Source organism: Colossoma macropomum, unplaced genomic scaffold, assembly GCF_904425465.1.
Source record: "Colossoma macropomum unplaced genomic scaffold, Colossoma_macropomum, whole genome shotgun sequence".
NCBI lineage: Eukaryota > Metazoa > Chordata > Actinopteri > Characiformes > Serrasalmidae > Colossoma > Colossoma macropomum.
In genome coordinates this window covers 20,244,922-20,266,699 of record NW_023494784.1, presented here as the reverse complement: position 1 = coordinate 20,266,699, position 21,778 = coordinate 20,244,922, and the positions used below count along the sequence as shown (strand labels likewise).

Below are 21,778 nucleotides of genomic sequence, written 5' to 3'. Positions count from 1 at the left end.
AGTAGTGGACATGTTTGCGAGTGTTTGCTCAGGCGATTGCTGGAGCAGTAGTGGACTGAAGCAGACAAAGAGAGAAAAACATTTTTGAGAACTTCAGAAATTCATTTAACCACTCTGTACAACTGTGGGGAGCAGGAAAGCATCAAAATGTACAACACATTTAACCTTGAGGTGGATGGGCTACAACAACACAAGGCCACATCACCTGAATGCCACAGCCTGTTTAGGTATTGTTGCTGATCATGTGCATCCCTTCATGGCTACAATTTACCATCTTCTAATGGCTACTTCCAGCACGATAATGCACCATGTCACAAAGCAAGGATTGTCTAAAACTGGTTTCATGGACATGGTGGACAAAAATTGCCATACTAAAGATAGAGTGTTCTACTTGAATGCCTCGCTGTGATACAAAATTATTATGTTTTTACGATGTAACTGTTCATATGCATATGTTTTATACTGCTGAAGTTTAGATCGTTTTTTGTTGGCAGATAAACAAAGTCATGTCTAATTTGTTATTTTAAACAGATCTCATTAATGGAGAGAATAATATTAGTTGCCTCTGTAGAGCAAACATTTTAGCACTGCTGTTTAAATGCAAGCAAATTATTGTATTCAGAACTAAAACTGACACTTTTAAAGTGCAGGAATAATGTTAATTGGTTTTGCGCTCTGTTATGTACAGTGTGCCAAAGGCAAAGCTATTTCAAACAGTGGAATTTAAAGATTTATGGGACTGAAAAGAAACTGCATTGTAAAAAATCTGCTTAGTAATGTCATCTGAGTCAAATATGTAAAAAGTGCTTTTCTCATCATAGTAGTTTTTCGTGCAATATCTTTAATAAGTAGGGCTGAGGGATGAACTCATGCATGGGTACTTTAATACTCTGATATCGAAAAACAATAATTTATGGTTAGGAACACATTTATGGTTCAGAACCCTGGTCCTGAAGATCTACCTCCCTGCAGAGTCTTGTGCCAACAGCAATCAGCCACACCTGCTCAAGCTAATTACCTTCTTCAGTAGTCCTCCATTGGCTGGATGAGAGGCATTAGTGTTAGTTAAGGGCCAGGTAGCATGTCAGATGGAGGTTGGAACTAAACTCTACAGCAATGTAGATCTCTAGGAAGAGAGATGGTGACCACTGCTATAGAAGAACCATTATTAATTCCTTAATAGCATTTTAATAGATTGGAGTTCAATTTTTATTTGTTTAACAAATGGGACAAAGATGCAGGATACAAGTGCAGAGCAGCTTTACTTTGGGCAATTTAACACTAGTAGACATAACAGGGGTCAGTTCACAGGCAGACAGTAACAGTGAAGACAAGTCTGTAATCAGAATCAAGAACAAAGCAAGGGTCAGCAGCACAGAAAATAAACAACAGAAATAAAGAACACAACTCAGAAGTCAGTTTGCACACCGCAGACACAAACAACGGTGTATTTAAGTGTGAGCTAATTAGTCCAAGATACAGGCAGGTGCAGGTGTTGCAGTTATAAGAGGGCAGAACCGGGATGGTATTTGTTAGGGCTTTTTTGTAGGTGGTGTTTAGTTTTTTTTGTAAACAAAGTGTGTGAAGGTGAAGAAACTTAAGTTTAACCTCTTTTTACAACAGCCATAAAATACAATTTCTATCTATTTTTGAGGAGGTCCCTCAACTATGCATTTGTTTTGTTTCAATGAAAATGTGTGTGATTTACAAAACCAGAGTAAAACTTCGTTTTCATCCTCATAGGAGAGTAAGCAAGTCAACACGCATTTCTGCTGTCTGTTTTATCTCAGCCCAGCCATCTTTGTGGAGCAATGTGAAACCCTCTACTCACTCTCTCCTCCAACCCCTCTCCTTTTACCCCCATTGCTCGCTAGCAGCTCAACACAGAGTCACAACATTTCACATACACACTGAGCCAACAGTGTCCTAGTTAATCTCATAACAGAGTTACAGGGAAAAATATGATACGTGATCATGTTAATTAAAAAAGTCAATTTTCACTCCACCAGCTAGGTGGAACTAGGGGGCCTGCAAAAAGAGGTTAGTGAACTTCTACATACACTCTAAAAACAAAGGTTCCTAAATGCTTCTTGGATCACACATTTGTATCAATTACAGATTTCGCCTACACTGCAAAAATGGAAGATTTAGGGTTGTTCAATTTACAAAAATGCAGTTTGTATATACTACAGAATTGATTTGTATTTATCTTCTAAACATTTAAATTATTCAATCATGAGGTACTTCAATTCTACTAGTCTCAATCATATTAAGAACAATGGAAGTAGTTATGTTTTATTAGCTGGAAATGGGAAATCCCGCCTCCTGGGGCCCGTCTCCAGGACAGAAGACTGTCACTGTGAAACTACACTTATGCCATCTTTTCCCATGCTTTGGGATATTTACTGCAAATTTGGAATTCACTCTACACAGTGAAGGTTGAAATTAATTGAAACCTATCAAATGTCAGTCAGAGTTAGAGGTAGTCAATATTCGGTCTAAATGCTAATGTTAACTATTATTCACTAGCTATGCTAATGTTAGCAGTCCTTAAATATCTTTTTAATATCATTCTGCGGTCAGCAGATGAAGCATCATCCAAGGATACACTGAGGAGACCACAGTGGGAATATATATATTTTCAAAAAAAGACAACATCGAAATTGTCCTCGAGGGTCAGGTGTTGTTGCAGGAGTTGGATAACATTGCATTAGCTGCTGCTATGTTGTTTGGCCTAATGTATGCTTTGAACCTAAACAACCATCCTGAACTTAAGCACACCTTCAAAGTGCTTCAGAAGATTGTCATGGACCTGGAAGCCAGCAAGCTCTCGAAGAAAGCCCAAATCCTTATAAACAGAGTTTATCAGTGAATTGTACTTTGAAATAAGGTCATGTTGGAATAAAGTAATGATGGTTTGAAGGACGATAACTGAATGTACTTCACATTAAAGAAAAGCTATAATTTATATAAAAAGTCATGTTAGATTAACAAATAAAAATTCACTGTTGGATTTACATGAAAAATAAATGTACATTGGTTGCACTTATTATATATCTGCCGATATCAATATATATCAGAAACATCTCTAAAATGTAGAAACTGGGACTATGTCCGCCTGCATTAGCATTATAGAGAAATGAAACATTTATTTCTAATACTATTTATTTGTATTTGACACAATTTGTTTTAGCACAGTAGCCCAGCATCACCTAAACATTCTGTTCTTCCACTGTACAATAAATACATCCTCAACTGATTTGAAATATCAGTCTATATCTAAATATCTGTGTAGTGCTGATTTTTTGTAAGCAAATCTTTGCCAGTACTGATATGATTCTGGCAATGGTTGGCTTGGATGAAACATCCAAGCCAACCATTCAGGAATTGTTTAGAGTATATACCGCAAAATGCTGCAAGCTGAAAGCATCTGCGGTGTAGAGCTTTTGAATTGTGCCTATTTCCTGCTGGTGTCCTTGACACAAAGTCTTAAAAAGAGCATCTGGGCCTCGTGGAAGATATAATCACACGCCTCCATCATGATTCCTTAAACCAATCTTGCATTGTGGAAAGGTGGCGACAGACTTATCATCCACAGCTACTCTGATACTGCAGGTCTATGAACCCAACTCTGATCCCAATACAAAACCTTTTGAAATACATCGAGCCCAGGGGGAAATGAGAGGCCCAAACAGGGACCTAATCACTGTCTACTCCAGGGAGGATATAAAATGGGAAGGAAAATCCAATTTTACCCTATTTCTTTTCTGAGGTTACTGCTACCCGAATAAATCATTTGTCGAAGCTTGAAAGGAAGAAGAAGCCTCAAAGCTCATTTGAAATGTAATTATATCCGTCCTGTCACAAACATACAGTACACCTGACCTGTGTGTGAAGCATGTTCTGTGCAAGTACAGTATGTGTGTTCTCTTTTGTTGGCTTTATATGGCTCTGGAGCCATGCGCATGTACAATATCTGTGCATGGAGGGAAGTGCTAGAGGAAATCTGATGCTGTCAACAGCGCATTTTTAATGTAACACTGCTTACACTGATGTGTGAATTTTCTGGGACATCCCAGGAGTATATTAATAATGTAAGAATGCATGTCATAAGTCAGAAAAAGTAAGCATGGATGCAATGATGTTGTTTACGTCTACCATCCACAAGTGATAAATGTCATTTTGAGAGTTGTTCCTGACAGTTTAAAGTTGAGAATGAAGCTCAATTCAGACATTAAAATACAGATGCAAGATGGTAAAGACATCACTCTAAATGCTCACTTGTCAATAAGCATATCCAGTTCTATCAGTCATCAGATTCTCCAATATATCAGGGTTGGATCTCCCTCCATGGCACTTACCATCCCGTTTCCCACACCAATTTTGCCAACCATATAATCTGATGCAAAGCTGTAAAAAGAGCAATGTTTATTCAAATTCAAGTGAACACAGCTCACAGTTTTTATCACCAATATCCAGTGAGAGCAACAGTTGCTGCACGTTGCAATTCTGCCATGATTGTAGTCTTCTACTGTACTTGATATCTTGATTATCCTGCAAGTGCTGTCCAGTGTAGTCTCCCAAAGGTATCCTCCAATGCTAACATTACTGGTATTGCTGATATCATTGTTGTGCTTACTTAAAAGTCAGTGTCCTTCATTGATAAACACATTCTTTATTGCAGTACCTGGAAATAACTGATTTTATCAAGAGAGTCATCAATAGAACTTGCCATTTAAAAGCTGTATTTCACAGAGAGATCTACAGTCGCAGAGTCAGAGCTGGGCTTCAGGCTGGAAGTACGGGTGGTTCAAAGGGTCAGACTGCAGAAATGCATTAACAGCGTTAAAAAATTAGTGACATTAATAATGTATCACATCACTGCATTTTTTACCTGTTAACTTTGACACAGCAAAGCACACATATCATGCATACACATACATATGTGTGTGTGTGTGCGTGATGTGTGCTTTGCAATATGTATGTTTTTAGGCTTATGGCTAGGCTCTAAAATAATGTTGGTTCTAATATAGCCCAGTAATAAGTATAATCTAGTAATATAGCCTACATAATAAAGTCTATGTGTCTTAGTACAGCAGATGTTTTGGGAATAGCACTCAATGATAAATTCATTACAGTAGAATCTATCAAGTTGTGTAAACTTATTTTATAAGCACAGCTGATCAAAACTTCAACTATACATGTTGTTTGCTGCTGTTTTTATTGATCAGAGCGTTATATGGCTATTTCACTATGTAAATCTGTACTGTGAATAGATTATATTAGTAGATAATTTTGAGTTCAGACCATGCCTTCAACATGTAGTGGTAGTATGAGGGAAGATTGATTGAGGAAGCGGGGAGAACTCTGAGAACTTGGGCTGGAGTTCTAGGCAGCTTCTGTCTGTAACTAGAAGGCCAGACAGGAGATGAGGTGGCGGTGGGGATTGCAAACACTTCGTCACAGGATCAGAAGTGAGAATGTGAGTTTATAGGGGATTGGAATGGAAGAAGTAGGGGTTTCATTCATGTTCCTCCCCCCAAACTTCAGTTGTAACATAACTACATTGGTCCAGTGAATGAAATGTATGTCTCAGACATACAATTGCTGGCACAAACATATAGACATAACTAAAATATAAGCTCCTAATATCCTAGCTCCCTGAATCCAAGGGGGCCACACGAAAATGTGACCATGCCAAAACTCCCAGCCAGTCCTTTGCCACCCCTGGTAAAAACTTTATCAAACTGCTTCTGTGATAGTTTAAAGGAGAACAACATATACACTTAAATTTAATGCCTGAAATACGCAGTTTTTCTTTTTTTAATGATTTTTTTTCATGCCCCATTCAAATGAAATGCATTTCATTTCTTTAAACGTAAATGCAATTATCGGGCTCGCCAGAATATTACATAGAGCTGCTAAATGAAACACATAAATCTCTGTATGCAGGACACAGGGCGTTGTAGACCATCTTTCCCCTTGCTCTCCTTTATGCACATGCGCACACACACACACACACACACGCACACACACACACACACACAGACAAAAGATTGATTGTCATAATGAACTTTTGAATTTCCGAATTTCACAGCATGAATAAAATCTGCCAACTCCATTAATAAACCAATGACAGACTTCTTTTGATGTCATCATTACTAAGCTTTTATCACAAAATGAGGAGCCAGAGTAAATTGCCATCATATTTCTTTTTCAGCACATTCACTATAATATAAGATGATTTTCAAAGGATAGTGAGAAGACTGATTTTCAATTTGGAGAGTTACTGGTGTGTTAGATTGCAATTATCTTGAACAAAGCCACGAACGGTTTGTGAAGTTGATATTGCCAAACATAAAAATCATGAGGTAATATATGATAATGAAAACTAGGCCTATAATGCGTATATCACAAAACTCTAGACAGATGCCCGGCAAGAACACCTGAGTCAAACAATAAGCAAGAGGCCAGTGTACAGACCCGGTGATCTATGTATGGAGTGAAAATAGCACTTTCCTGTGAAAATTGCATAATTTTCTTTCCTGTATAACAAAAATTTCATAATAAAAAGAGAGATGACAGTAGATGTATCACAGCTGAGCTTTTGCACAGTTAATTGACTACATTTTAAAATCATTTTTGCCAAACACATTCAAAGAACATCTTTCCCTCTGCAGTTCGACAAACTGGCTACTCTGGCTGGGATTTCACACAGTCCGATCACAAACACTCTTGCAGCCAAATTAAAAGAAATGCATTAAACACCCTTAAGAAATTGAAAATCATCTCTCTTTATTCCTGAACAACACCCATGGGAAATTGAAAATCAGGGAGCTTTGCAATGAGTATGGAATCGTGCCTTGCTGAGAATTGGCTTTGTTACCTCATTAACAGGATTAGAATCATCCATGCAAGGATTTTACCCAGATAATGTCACCTCAAATGAAGACTTAATGTCTTAACCACAATCCTGCCCAAAAAAACCCTGAACAATTATGTACTGTCATTGCTTTCCTTAATCAATGCAAATGAGGCAACTAAAAAACAGGGATGTTGTTTGTTTATAGAGACATAAAGCTGTTCTCTAAAGGAAATGACCTGAAAAAGATAAAAACATAACCCTAAAGTACCCCTAAAGTCATAAACTAAAACACAAAACTATTTTCTCTGCTGAATAATAAACTGCTAAATAATTTTATGCCAAACTACTAAAAAATGGCATATGAGCATCCCTAAACCTTAACACTCAGTAAGAATGTGAAGAGCTATGAATATGCACATTTATGCTAATTGTAAATGCATCCCTCCGTTTCTAAACCATGCCCCTTCCCATCCATGCAGGCTGTGTCTCTGTTTAAACAGACAATACAGAGCAGAAATAAAGCTCCCACTGTAACTGCAACGTTTTGTCTTCTTTTTGAGTCTTTGTCCTCAACCTGTCTCAGTGCAGCATCAGTGAGCCAGAATTGCTGCTGGTTTAGCCTCCTCGCTAAGCTTATGTTAGCCTCTGGTGTTAATCAGGATATAAATCAAAATTAGCTTGGGCTAACAGCTCCACACATAAAAATATGCATTTACTTGCTCAGACTTGAGTGTTTAGTTGTGCCATTGAGGTTTAGGGGAGCCAGAATGAATCATGCAGTTGTATGAAAAGCTGTTGATGCTAAGCTAACAATAGCTCCTAGTGCTAACATCTAGTGGCGTGGCAGTCAGACCACAAATTGCTTTCAACAATATGAAGTAATATGTATTTGGGTAATTAGGTACATGAGGTCACTTAATTAGACTTTTTGAATATTAAACTTGTGGACTGTGAGGACAGTTTTTTTTATTTTTTATTTCCTCTTTAAAAATAGAATAGTGAGGGTTAAATATTATACATTACTGTTGTTTCAGTGCACTTAAACATTTCCAGCATGTACTTAAAGTTATCCACTCATTACCTTCCTGCATGTGCTCTTTTGCCTTCCTGGTTCAGCTAAAGAGTGGCACTGTTTTTACTAGGGGTAAAATTATGGAAATGTTTTCAGGTTTGATTTTGATGTTTTATTCTGAAGTCATTCATGAAGGCATGAAGCACAAGCCAATCTCCACTGAAAGGAGACTCCTGAATATGGGTCCTGAGGAGATCGTATGGCACTTGACCAAAGAAAGTAAGCTCCTTTTATCCTTCAGGATACCAAGCTCCTCTTCATTAGAGCATTTAAGACGATGTAAAGGACTACTCCGAGTACAATACAGACTGCAGCCCCCATTTCAGTATCAACTCTGTGTATACGTTAGGCCAGTAGTTCCAGATCCCCTGCAGGATGCCAAGGACCCCTTGAACTCATCACCTCTGTCTTTCATCTCCACCTTATGCAGTGTGTTCTTTGGACATGGCAATGTTTTTGGGTTTGATTTTGATGTTTTATTCTTAAGTCATTATTTTTTATATTTGATGTTGTATAAAATTGTCTTGATTCTACAGAGCTCTAATTACACTTTTTGGTTTGGTTAATTTCTCAAATAATACTTATTTCAATGCCTGCTGTGCTAGCACTCCAACATCACCGCAACACCTACAATTTCTAGCAACGTCAGAAAAAAAAAGCTGTCATTTAGCATGGGTGCATGCATAGCGTGAGCCCACTCCCCTTCTGTTTTATTCTGGTGATGCACCAGATGGCTAGAGTTGATCATTGACAGCAAATCACAGCAAATGAAAGACCTTTGGAAGAGACCAACGAGCATGTCAGTGACCGTTTTAAATTTAGGCAAACTGTTGTGAATGCTCTTTTTTATTTTTCATATTCTATTTAAATCATTACAACTTAAAGATGCAGGGCTCAAAATAAAGTGTAGACTATGTGTCCCAGTGTGCTTCGGCATTTGCTGTTTTATTTGAAGTTGGCTGATATTAATAAAGCAGTTCAGAGACAGAGTGCACACCTCTCTGTTTTATATATATATATATATATATATATATATATATATATATATATATATATATATATATATATATATATATATATATATATCAGGTGTTCTATGCTTCTTGTCCATTTTATTACTATATAGGTGCACTTTGTAGTTCTACAATTACAGACTGTAGTCCATCTGTTTCTCAGCATAATTTGTTAGCCCCCTTTCACTCTGTTTCAATGGTCAGCACCCACAGAGCAGATATTATTCGGGCAGTGGATCATTCTCTTGCAATGAGCCCCTTCATGTTACCCAGACTTTTAATTTGCCAAAGATGTAAATTAGAATTCTGTCCTGAATATTTGACCAGTCTCAGAGTTGGAAATGAATGAATACTGGTTGCGATATATGTAGGAGGAATAAGGAACGAGAAATGTCTCCTTGGGGCATTTATTTGATGTAAAAATAAGGAGTCCCAAATAAGGCCTTAATAGAGTTTGTCCTCATTCAGAATTTAGTATTCTTGGTCAGTATATTCTTAGGGCTTAAGAAGAAGAATCATTTACTCCATTTTAATGAGTCTCAAGATGGCATTAAACATGCATTAAAGTAAACAATAACAAAAACAACAGCAAAAAACCTCACAATAATAGTTGATTCAGTGCTATAGTGTCACATAACAACAGTGATATTTTTGGTTGGTGGACACTGGAGATGAAGACAACAGCCTGTACATGCAGAAGACCAGGTTATATCCCCCTGCAAATCCAGGAAATCTCTGGATTGTGTTGTAACAACCAGAGAGAAATAAGTTCCTTATGATGGTCTCAAGTGCATTTGGACAGGAAAAGTTTGATCCCAGTTCCTCATAGTTTTCTCCAGTTTCATAGACTTGGGGGATTCAACTGTGCAAGTAAAGGAATGACTGATGAGGAGTGACAGATTCACTCAACCTACAGGGAAAGGCAGTGATGAGGGCTCACTCCTTCCAGCCACTGTAAACAAGGAGAGGGAACAGTTAGCTGCTAACCTGTTATCTTGAGTGATCTTCATCTGTTATTCACCAGTTTGTTCCCTCCATTGTATGTTCAAACATGGTCTTAAAAATGGAAATTAGTTGGACAAAGGATCGTGTCCCTGCTGTTCCCAAATGATGGTGGCCCACGCTCAATCACCACAGTGCAGCAGCAAAGCCAGTGAGAAGAACATGTTATGTGAGAGCTAGTGAGGTATGAACCTCCTTCAAGCTAAGTTGACTTTATCACACCTTTCTGGCTATGGTGTCTTGGTGTCTCTGGGAGAAGCTGGGGAAACAGGTACAGGGCTGATGTATGCAGGGTGGTCACCTGTTCAGTTCATTGGCAGCAGCAGTGAGTTGCTGGAGAGTCATGTTTCATGGTTTGTTCCAGTTGGTGCCTTTGTTGTTATGTGACACTGAGGTATTTAAAAATTCCAGCAGCACTGCTGTGTCTGATCCACTCATACCAGCGCAACACACACTAACAAACCACCACCCCGTCAGTATTACTACAGTGCTGAGAATGATCCACCACCCAAATAGTACCTGCTCTGAGAGGGTCCGTTGAGGTCCTGACCACTGAAGAACAGGGTAAAAGGGTTAAAAGGCTAACAAAGTATGCAGAGAAACAGGTGGACTACAGTCTGTAATTGTAGAACTACAAAGTGCACCTATATAGGTATAGCACCTATACCTAAAAAACCCCACAATAGTAGTTGATTCAGTGCTATAGTGTCACATAACAACAAAGGCACCAACTGGAACAAACCATGAAACATGACTCTCCAGCAACTCACTGCTGCTGCCAATGAACTGAACAGGTGACCACCCTGCATACATCAGCCCTGTACCTGTTTCCCCAGCTTCTCCCAGAGACACCAAGACACCATAGCCAGAAAGGTGTGATAAAGTCAACTTAGCTTGAAGGAGGTTCATACCTCACTAGCTCTCACATAACATGTTCTTCTCACTGGCTTTGCTGCTGCACTGTGGTGATTGAGCGTGGGCCACCATCATTTGGGAACAGCAGGGACACGATCCTTTGTCCAACTAATTTCCATTTTTAAGACCATGTTTGAACATACAATGGAGGGAACAAACTGGTGAATAACAGATGAAGATCACTCAAGATAACAGGTTAGCAGCTAACTGTTCCCTCTCCTTGTTTACAGTGGCTGGAAGGAGTGAGCCCTCATCACTGCCTTTCCCTGTAGGTTGAGTGAATCTGTCACTCCTCATCAGTCATTCCTTTACTTGCACAGTTGAATCCCCCAAGTCTATGAAACTGGAGAAAACTATGAGGAACTGGGATCAAACTTTTCCTGTCCAAATGCACTTGAGACCATCATAAGGAACTTATTTCTCTCTGGTTGTTACAACACAATCCAGAGATTTCCTGGATTTGCAGGGGGATATAACCTGGTCTTCTGCATGTACAGGCTGTTGTCTTCATCTCCAATGTGCCTATCCTTCCACAGAAAGCCCAGCAACTGCGGACGTCATTGAAATCCTCTTAGATCACCTTGCGGAGCTGTTTATCGAGGTCAAGACCACTGAACTACTCCCTCACAGATCCTGGGCCTGTGCTATTGACCCTCCATCTGGTACAAGGCCTTTGCTCACTGGTCTACCCGCTGTTAGTGAAGGAGACTGGAGGAGTATATTGATGAGGCTCTGTGGAAGGGCTACATATGTTCTTAATTTACTTCACTAGTTTCAGTCCGAGTTTTCTAAGTGGAGAAGAAGAATAATGGACTGTATAAAGGCATAAAGCACAAGCCAATCTCTACTGAAAGGAGACTCGTGAATATGGGTCCTGAGGAGAGTGTATGTCTCTTGACCAAGGAAATTAACCTCCTTTTATCCTTCAAGATACCAGGCTCCTCTTCATTAGAGCATTTAAGATCATGTAAAGGACTAATCCGAGTAAAATACTGACTGCAGTGCTTCATGTGAGGGCTAAGGTCCAGAGAAGTAAAGCTGGGTGCCTGTTAAGGTCATCCTAGATCCAATAGTGAAAACAGATTTCTGTGTTCTCAACTGTTCTCATCTCAAACAGATAGTGTTTGTTAATGTAGAATGGTCCCTAGGCTTTGCCTCCTTTGGTCCCTTTCATCTGTCGTCTTCTCTGATTGTGTTGTCTATGCTTGCCAAGCAAAGTAGGCCTTAAAAATTGTGAGGCCTTTGTGTAAGATGTGTCTAGTTTATTGCGCTTGTTTAGTTAATAAATCAGGAGTCTATCTACTCCGTGTGCATGTTGTGGTCTGACAGACAGGCACAATAAACTGCAATAACAAGCAGCAGTAATCTACATAATTTTGATCTACTGATTGTTTTGTTTATTTTCACAATATGATTGCGCTTGTGGCAGAGACCAAGCAGAAAGGTCTGTCAACTTGTTTTGTTAAAATTTAAAATGCAAACCTCTTAGCTCACACAACTCATTTATATGAGCCTGTATTTCTGTACCACTTTTGAGACAGAAAAAGCAATGAAATGGGGAAACAATCAACATCAAACGTTCATGGGTAATGCTTTCTTTCCCATTAAGTTTTAGATGTTATTTTATAGTAATAAGTAATTTGGGACAAAATTATGGTAAGGTGGTCCAATTAAATTGGACTAAAATACCTAAAAGGTTCTAGGTACATAGCTGAAAAAAAGCAAAACGTCTCATATTGAATAATTATTTGGAATAATAAAGTGCCAAGTATAAACGTATACTAATTTTTAATGTAACGTCACATATTTAAGCAGGAACGTAAATCTCAGTTTTAAGTACCAGGTAGTTAAATAGGATAATAGGTGGTACAAATATACTATATGTCCAAACCTTTAAGGAACCTGCTTATCCAATGCTTCCTCTGAAATCAAAGAATTCATGCCTTTCTATGGAGATTATATGAGCTGTGAGTTAGCAATTGAAAACCTTTATCAGCGATGGATGCATCTAAAGTGGCTGAATTCAATAATCAGAAAGACCTTCTGGTTACATTTGGATATAAATCCATCTATAAGACTCTTAAACAGTATGTACTTGTCTATTACCTAGAAATGGAACTGAATCTGGGCTGTAAAAAAGTAATAGTCCTTTCAAAGTCTTTTCTGGGTCCTTAGCATTAACTTTGAGATGTTAACAATTTACTTTATTGCTTCACCATGGTGAAATTTAGTGTTTCTCAACTTATCAAATTAATAACTATGAACTATTTTTGTATTTGGGCCTCTGAACACATATTGCATAGGGCTTGGCAACTGTACAAAAGAAACAAGTGAAAACAGATCACTCAAATCAATACAAATCACCAGCCAAAAAGATGTTGAAATGGAAATAAAATGCCTTTATTTTATATTTGATTCATTTTTTTATATAAAAAGTACTTACATTTAATACATTTTGTCCAAAATACGAGCAGCCGAACAACATATAAATCAAATACAAAATTATAAAATCTTTTGTACTGTATCTTATTAACGTCCCTCTCTTAAAGTAACAGACAAAAGGATTTCATTCATAACTCTTTAAACTCTCCACAAGCCAGTAAGATTAAACCCCTTATTACATCCTGTCTGACAGATTCCAGCCATCCGTAACCTAATTCTACTTTCACTGATGCTGAGCACTAGTTTAGAGTGAGTTTTAGTTTGCTTCTTGATTAGCAAGACTTCAAACAAGATGAATTACTGCAAGTGTCCTTCAAATACCAGATACAACTTTTGATAGATTATAAAGTTCACGAGATGGACCGCAGTTCGTTAGCACTGGGCTGAAAGTACCTTGCGAAAAGATCACTGTCGAAGACTGGTAAGGATGTAGTCTCGCAAACTGTCCACTAAATATTGGGTTCCTCCAACATGTCGTGTGGTTGAGCTGGATGAACAGACTGTATTTCATATTTGCAGCATTATTTTCATTGACAGAAAGCAAAACACTTAAATGAAAAGTGACGAATATGACTGGGCAGTTTGTTATTATAAGCACACTTATACAACTGAGGACAAGAATTGATGAATTAAGTCTAAATGCAGTGTATATCAGTAGCCCTCTGTAGAGACAAAAATGCATAAAGAAAAAAAAAAACAAATGAAAAAACACTCCATCTAGAACTGATGAACAACAGATGAATTTTTAAGCATCATTTAAGTATAAATGAGTTGAATATTGAAAGGAAATAAGAAAAATGTGATGGCATAATAAAAAATAAATGGCATGATTGGGAAAAAAACACAAAAGGTTTGTGCCACATAGTCGCTGAGCCAACACTATAAAGCAAAATACATAGTTTGAGAAGGAAAAATCTCTTTTGCTACTGTGATTTTCTTGTTATGGATCAGCAATTTTCAAATCAGCAGCTTTATATATAGTGCAGTTTATGTATGTATATCCTGAATGAAAAACAAAACACAAACAACAAACAGCGAATGAATACTAACAAAAAAAATGGAAAGGACAAGTATGGAGTCCAAAGTTTATAGCACAGACATGGAGAGGTAACGCTGATGTCAAACATAGAAGCAACCCTAATTGAGTTAGCAGAACCTGATAGGAAATAGAAAACTCTTTTTCTCCATGTGTTTTATACATTTTGTACATTGACGTAAAAAAAAGAGTAGAAAGTGTAAAGTCAGGCTATGCGGCGGTTTCTCGAATCGTCCCCTCAAGTTTCTTTGGGAGTAGCTCTCTCCTTTCATCAATGCTGATGACTGGTTTCCGACAGTTCTGACCATCAATGTATATCTTGGCATACATTGGGTTGGAGTAGTTCATAGGCTGCAAGGAGATACGTTAAAAAGCAGTTAATACCAATAAGACTTACATACTTATTAACTGTTTACATACAGTGAATGAAAAGAATTCTAGCTTTCATTACTCGTATTAGTTAAAGGTGAAGAAACATGGAAAACCAGACAAGCACGAGCAACATGCAAAGCACAAACACTGATGACCACGGAACCCAAGTCATGCATGCGATGAGTACAGTCACGAAGAGGGACAGAGGTCTTCACCTGTCCAGGTATAACTTCTTTAGGGACAGAGTGTATGTTCAGAGTACGAGGGTCACTGGATTTTACACACCACCCCTGTAACACACATTCTCTGCCTTAAAAACGGTCCGAACATGCCTATATTTAGACCTTCATTCCATACAGCATGTAAAAGTAGAGTATGCAGAATAAAAGCTAAACAGTACAGCAGTGCAAGTTTTGTTAATGCCATCATAGCAGCACTACAAGTTTTCACAGCAGATCCTACAGTGGGCAAAATGATGTTGCGATCAAGGTAACACTTTATTTGAAGGCTATACAGGGCACATGCATAAGCACTGAATAACATATTGATAAAGCAATACCTGGATTACTATATGCCAGTAATCACAAGATATTTTATGAAATAAATGATATCGTATTGATATAAGTGACCTTAAATTACAGTGGCAGATACTTGTTTCATTTATAGCACTGTTAAGAAATGTACTTCCCAAGTAACAGCCCAGTTAAGAGCATCACATATGAGTTCTATGGAAAATTTTCAAAGCCTTTAAACTTAAGTGGAAAGGTACATGGTCATATGCAAAAGTTTTGGCACTCCCCCAAAACCTTTATTTTTTTCTTTGTTGATTTATTAAGTGGAAGTTGACACATTCTCTACAGAGACTGCGTTTCTGCACGTCAATGCACAATTACAGAAAATGTGGCCTGTGCAAAAGTTATGGCACATTTTATATTTTATGTTCTTTTGTATCCAATATGTTCAGCAAATAAATAGAAATTGTGCAACAAAATCGACAGAAAATGGCACATTTAAGTCCCCTGTAGAGGACTAAAAAAATCAACAAAACATATAATTTGACCAAAGGTGTTACATTTTGCACTCCTGTACAAAACTATACTTGAGCACAATTAAAAGTCCTCTTTATTTCTACTTGCTTTTAAATGTACTTAAGTATCAAAAGTACTCTGAGTTATGACAGACATTGTTATATTGTTTTGATAAACAAGTTCTATTAAAGAAGCATGCGTGACTATAGACATAAAAAACAAAGTTAGTTGTTCCATAACTGTAGCCACACAGATCACCTTAATAGAACCTGTACTTTAACTCAAGTAGAAACGGTGTTCTTAATTAGGCCTCTAATTTCCATTACTTGGGAAAGATGCTTTAACAGTGTCACAAAGGGAACACAAATCTGTCACTTTAGCTTAATGTTAGATTTGCTTCATAAAGCCATGTCATCTAGTGATTGTTGGCACAAGCTGCTGGTAATCTTGAAGTATTCCTTTATAAATGTGTTACTCAGTGTTTATGCACTTGAAGTCTCTATGTAGGCAGCCTCCAAATAAATTGGGACCCAATCTCGGTTAAAAAACTATCTCAGGCTGCATCAGTAATATTTAAAATGCAATTGATGTCAACTATGTTAGTGTCACCCTGGATGAAAATATGCAATAAAGCCTAAGGAGTGAAGTTTCACACTGTATTCCTGCATTAATGAGCCCTTGTCTAATGAGCTATAGAATGTGAGCAGCATATACTGTTATTTAAACACAGAGAGTTCATCTTTTCAGCAGCCACATAAATGCCTGTAACCGCTTCAGACACAAACCTTATGTGGATCCAGTGTGAAATTTGGTTTGAGGAGGCTTCCAGCATCTGCGTGGTTGTCATGGTCCACCTCGTACATGTTGTAGGATGGGTTGCCTATCTCCACATTAATGCCTCCGTTGGTCATGGGTTGCCGTTGTACTCGCTTGCCCCTAGGACAGGCCATGAAGGCATTTTTAAGATGTATCAAAGAGAAAATAGCCTTTATCATTTCTCCTGGAAAATATATTGTGCTGTATGCTATTACATATTCAAGTATTTCACACAAAACTACACTGACACTGAGGGCCTGGCCACCCACACAATCATCTTACAAAGCAATTTTCAATAACAGTGTTTATGGATATTCTGAACAACCAGGTTAACTTCTCCATACTGCAATTATATTTCAAATGTGTTTATTTCAAGCGTTTTACACAAAACGACATCCAAATGTTATTGCAGTTCAACTGTATTGGGATAATTGGTATAATCCAGAGTTCTGCTGGTTTCACTCCACACAGTTTGAAAACTCAAGCTCTTTACTGTTAAACATTCATCATTTTTGGAATCATGCAAACATTATTTCCTTAAGCTTAAGGTTGTGACTATTTCAAATTACCGCTAAAAATGTTAGAGCAAGAATCTTAGCAAGTGTGGTAAATATTTATGATAGCGTGAATTTACCTCAGAATGCATCTATTGAGTTTTTAAACATGGTCCTCTGCATGTTTTAGCCCCTAATGTAGTCATAAAGGCTACAGTTTGGCCAACGTCTCAGCTACTCTGTATTACCTCTGTCGTCTTCTGCAGATGAAGACTCCAGCCACCACTGTTGTTATCAAAATAACCAGCAGGACTAGTGGCACAATGATGGCTATGCTCCCTGTGGTGAAGAAGAATGAAAAAGGCGGAATAAAGCCCCAGTCATCACTGTCCACGTAGGGGTCCTTAAGCTGCATGTAAAATCATAATCATTCTAAAGTTCACTCCAAAGTAATACTAGAGATTGTTAGAAAACACAGTGGCCCTTATTTATTTACTTACTTATTTATTTATTAACACTGCGTATCTAATTGTTAAATAAAAGTAAGCAAATTTTACTGACTGTTTCATTATTCATCAATTTCATCTTAAAAAGTATCTACACTACTGGCCTCATGTCAGGTCAGAATCCATACTAATATTTCAACAACCTGAACAAAGCTTGATTTGCCATTAAATCATCAAAATTCGTTTCAATGTCATCAATAAAATGAGTAATAGCAATAAAAATAGGAAATAACGGTAATAATGATTGTGTACATTAGAATCGTCACACTAAAAGTGTAGATAATGGCTTGAATATTGTCAACATGTAATCTGTAAAGGTAAATTGGAACTTAATGAGCTCTCTAGTATCTTAGCTGAGTAGTAAGTGTGAACAAACACAAGTTTTACTTTGCAGTCCCCAATGTCCCCAATTTTTTATAGAGGACAACCTGTGCTGAATTCTTTCCTTTTATTGGCTCGCAAACAACACTTGCACGAATTAGGGTGTGATTTATATAAATTATATGTATATGAGGTAAACTGGCACATTCCAAATGATGGCAAACAATGGACTCGTGGGCGGGTGCTTGTTTTTATAGCTGAAGCTGAGTCATCAACTGCACTCAAATGAAGTCTCTTTTCGATGTCAAACAACAGTTTCATGAATTGGATGCAGAGTAGTTTGTGTGCCATTTTGCTAATTTATAAGTAATACTGATTAATAAAGGCCAGTGACATTTTACACAAACACAAGTTAACAGTTAACATTAACTCAACAGCATGTGTTCATAAGCACTCTATTATTCAGAAGTTTGGAATCACTGTGTTCAGTAATAAAAAAGCCAAGTGTTGCAGATACATGTATGAAATAATTCTGTGATTCTATAGTGTTCAAACAATTGGTTGGAAGTTCTAGGTTGAATGTATATATATATACATATATATATATATATATATATGTGTGTAATTGAGAAATCTGAATAGAATAGAATAGAATAGAATAGAATAGAACAGAAAAAACTTCACTGTCCAAGGCTGGACATTTCTCATTGAGGATGAAGCATATATAGTAAAACTGATCTGATCTTCAACGCCTCTTATTATAAAAGCAGTGACCAAATATCACTGATCAAACAGCAGTTAACAGTAATCTTGGGACAATTACCATAAACAGATATGTACAGTTTATTGTTTAAAAGCATTTTTTTTTTTTTTACCACATCAAAACGTGCTGTATTTTACAATGTGAATAAACAATTGGTTTATATTTTGGTGTCTAGTTTTTAACATTGCAATCTATACTGTATCTAGTTATTATCATAAGTTATTATTAATTTACAATTATTCATATGACAAGTGATTCCAAGCCTTTGAACAGCAGTGTGTATAAATACTGCAGTAAAGTACCTGTACTCTTACAGAAGTAGTAAAGAAGCCCAAGTTTTATTGGCTTTTCGAGCCGGTTTTAGCACCCTGGGTATTACGGTAAATCTCTTACATCATAAATCATATTTGTCCATGCTCTGATGCCTTTGCTACGTGCTCCCTGAAAGCAAGCATATGAGGAGCGGTGGGCCCATATTTTAATCAGAGCCGTGCGTGTGCAGTAATGAAGGCGAATCGTAGTCTTCTCACTCACCTCCAGCAGTGTTGTCTGAGCGGCTGCTCTTTGGGGCGGGCCTCTCGCACTGCGTCCCTGACCAATTCGCTGAGCACCTGATTAAAAACATCCACAGAGGGGCCATCAGATAATGGTTATGAATTCTAATCTGTTCGGCTGGCATGTGGTGAATTATAGCAAACACATAGTGCAGCCCAGAGACAGTTTCTACAAGCGGAGGATCTAAATCCACACCGTGAAGAGTAAATCAACACACTTACATCACGCTGAGCGATGAAACAGACGGCAAAAGGATGTGTCACCTCGTTTGGAAATGAAAAACACTGAATGGGTGGTATGTATGTGACTAATCAGATGATTGATGACTGAAGTTTGTATATCTGAGGATGACAACAGCATGTGTTCACTATAAAATAATGATATTATATTCCACCAGATTGCACAATAGAGGTGAGAAATATGGCAAAAATATGATACCACAAAACTTGGATACATTGTCATGATACATTATACGTATCATGATATTTTGTTTTTTTGAGGTTGGATGCACATAATGCACCAGCAGTGCCATAACTGACTGCAAAATTCCAAAAAAAAAAAAAGGCCTGTCTCCCTTAGTTAGCGCTACATCCGTCAATCTTTTAGTTCAGGCTACCTGCTAGCATTTGTAACACTTGTACTAACAGACTGGAAAGTTCAGAAGTAAAATTTAGAAGCACAAAGAGGAGAATATTTGAATTTTTTTTCATTGAAACATGATCTGGCTTTAAAAGATGGTCAATAAAGACATACAGTTGTATGTAAAAGTTTGGGTGCACCCGGTCATATTACATTTTGTTGATTTTCTACATGAAAATAAGTTACACATCTTCTACAGAGAACAGACTTCTGTACATTTTAATATAATGTTACTGTTTATTTGCTGAATTTAACACATACATATTATCTAAGCTGCTTCAGGGTCACAGGGGAGCTTGTGCCTAACCCAGTGGTCACTGGGTGGAAGGCAGGAAATATCCTGGACAGTCCATCGCAGGACAGACACACAGACATATACAACCACACTCACGTCTTTGGACTGCGGGAGGAAACCCATGCAGACATGGGGAGAACATGCAAACTCCACACAGAAAGGACCCTAGTTGCCTGGCCGGGGAATTGAACCCAGGCCCTTGTGCTGTGAGGCAACAGCGCTACCCACTGCATTTAATGTAATGTTTTTTTGTTGTTTTTAATAGAAATTGACACTAAAATTACTGTACACATATCTATGTTCACTGTAGAGGACATGTTAACTTATTTCTACTTAGAAAATCAACAAAACATGCGAAAGTTCAAACGTTTCCATACGACTGTACATGTAGGTAAGATTTTTGAAAGCACGTTTACAGTCAAACCAGGGAAATCATTTAGTCACTGTACATAAAAGCTATAGGATTTCATGTCTAATAAGGTGGAGGTTTTAGTGACAGAAACTACCCCTTCAGATGAGAAAAGCTAAATAGTTAGCTAACTGAACTTACAATAACATAATTTAATAATAATAATAATAATAATAATAATAATAATAATAATTTTAGCATATAGGGACTACATGACTAATTTACTGCCACCATTGTTCTCACTGCAGGTTTCTTATGAGGAGTTCTTCACTTGACAAAGGAAGGAATGTTTAGAGATGACTGTGATTGGCTGAGAGACCTGTAATCACAATTTTACAAGTGGCCAATTGAAAAATGCCACAAAAATATTTCACACACTGCACGTTTCATGTACTACCCACTGTATTATTACTATCACTTAACAACAGGATGTAACTTTAGACAAGATAAAAAAAACTGTTTTTAATGAAACATTCAGTTATTAATGATACCCACAATACACTCAGAAAAGCTGATCATGATGTAATTTATCGTGATTATGATATCATATCATATCGCCCACCCCTACTGCAAAGTGAGAAGAGTTACGTAGTGTTGCTTTGACCAGTCTAGACCTATTCTAAAATACTTAGTCAAATATTTATTACAAATACATACAAAGTTAAAATGTGAATGCATGAGCGAGAAAAAAAAAACATGGAGAAAAATTTGTTAAGCTGGTATAATAACTGGTAAAGTAACAATGTATGGCATCATTTAAATAAATGCAGAACAAACTGTGAAACTTTCACAGCAGACCACAGAGAGCGGAGGTGCATGATTATGTTGGTTATGTACTCCTGCATGGTATGGGCATGGTCAGTGGGGCAGAGACAGATAGACTGCCCTGTGCACAAGTGGGTGAGTGTTGTAGGGCCACTGGACGGTGCTGGGCGATGGAGCAGGGTGGAGATGAGGCCGCTGGGTGGGTTTGGTGGGGTGGGTTGGGTAGGTACAGATGTGGGACCTACTTGCAGCGGGGTTTGTTAAGGGAGGTTATTGTGCATATCCCTTCATTCTGACAGTAGTAATCACAGGGGTTGGCCAGCTCATCACAGCGCTGGTTCTTGAACCCAGCTGTGCAGCTGCAAGAAATTGCAGTGGGGTGAAGAAAAATAACAAAAGTGCGAGTCAGCCGTCAAAACGCACTGTCCTCATTAAGCTAGGTATGAGCATTAAGTACAATTTTCACTCCA

General features: G+C 37.7%; 1 protein-coding gene across 1 annotated transcript in view; it reads right to left on the bottom strand.

Annotated features, from left to right (window-relative positions):
- Positions 1–14,070: 14,070 nt before the first annotated feature.
- Positions 14,071–21,778, bottom strand: part of lrp1bb (low density lipoprotein receptor-related protein 1Bb) — a 401,537-nt gene continuing 393,829 nt past the window's right edge. Inside the window, exons 87-91 of the mRNA XM_036590747.1 lie at positions 19,180–19,256; positions 17,304–17,394; positions 16,531–16,681; positions 14,933–15,007; positions 14,071–14,696 (exon numbers count right to left, since the gene is read on the bottom strand). Of these exons, the coding sequence (XP_036446640.1) occupies positions 14,556–14,696; positions 14,933–15,007; positions 16,531–16,681; positions 17,304–17,394; positions 19,180–19,256 (535 nt within the window). The 3' untranslated portion in view covers positions 14,071–14,555. The remainder of the gene's footprint in view (positions 14,697–14,932; positions 15,008–16,530; positions 16,682–17,303; positions 17,395–19,179; positions 19,257–21,778) is intronic.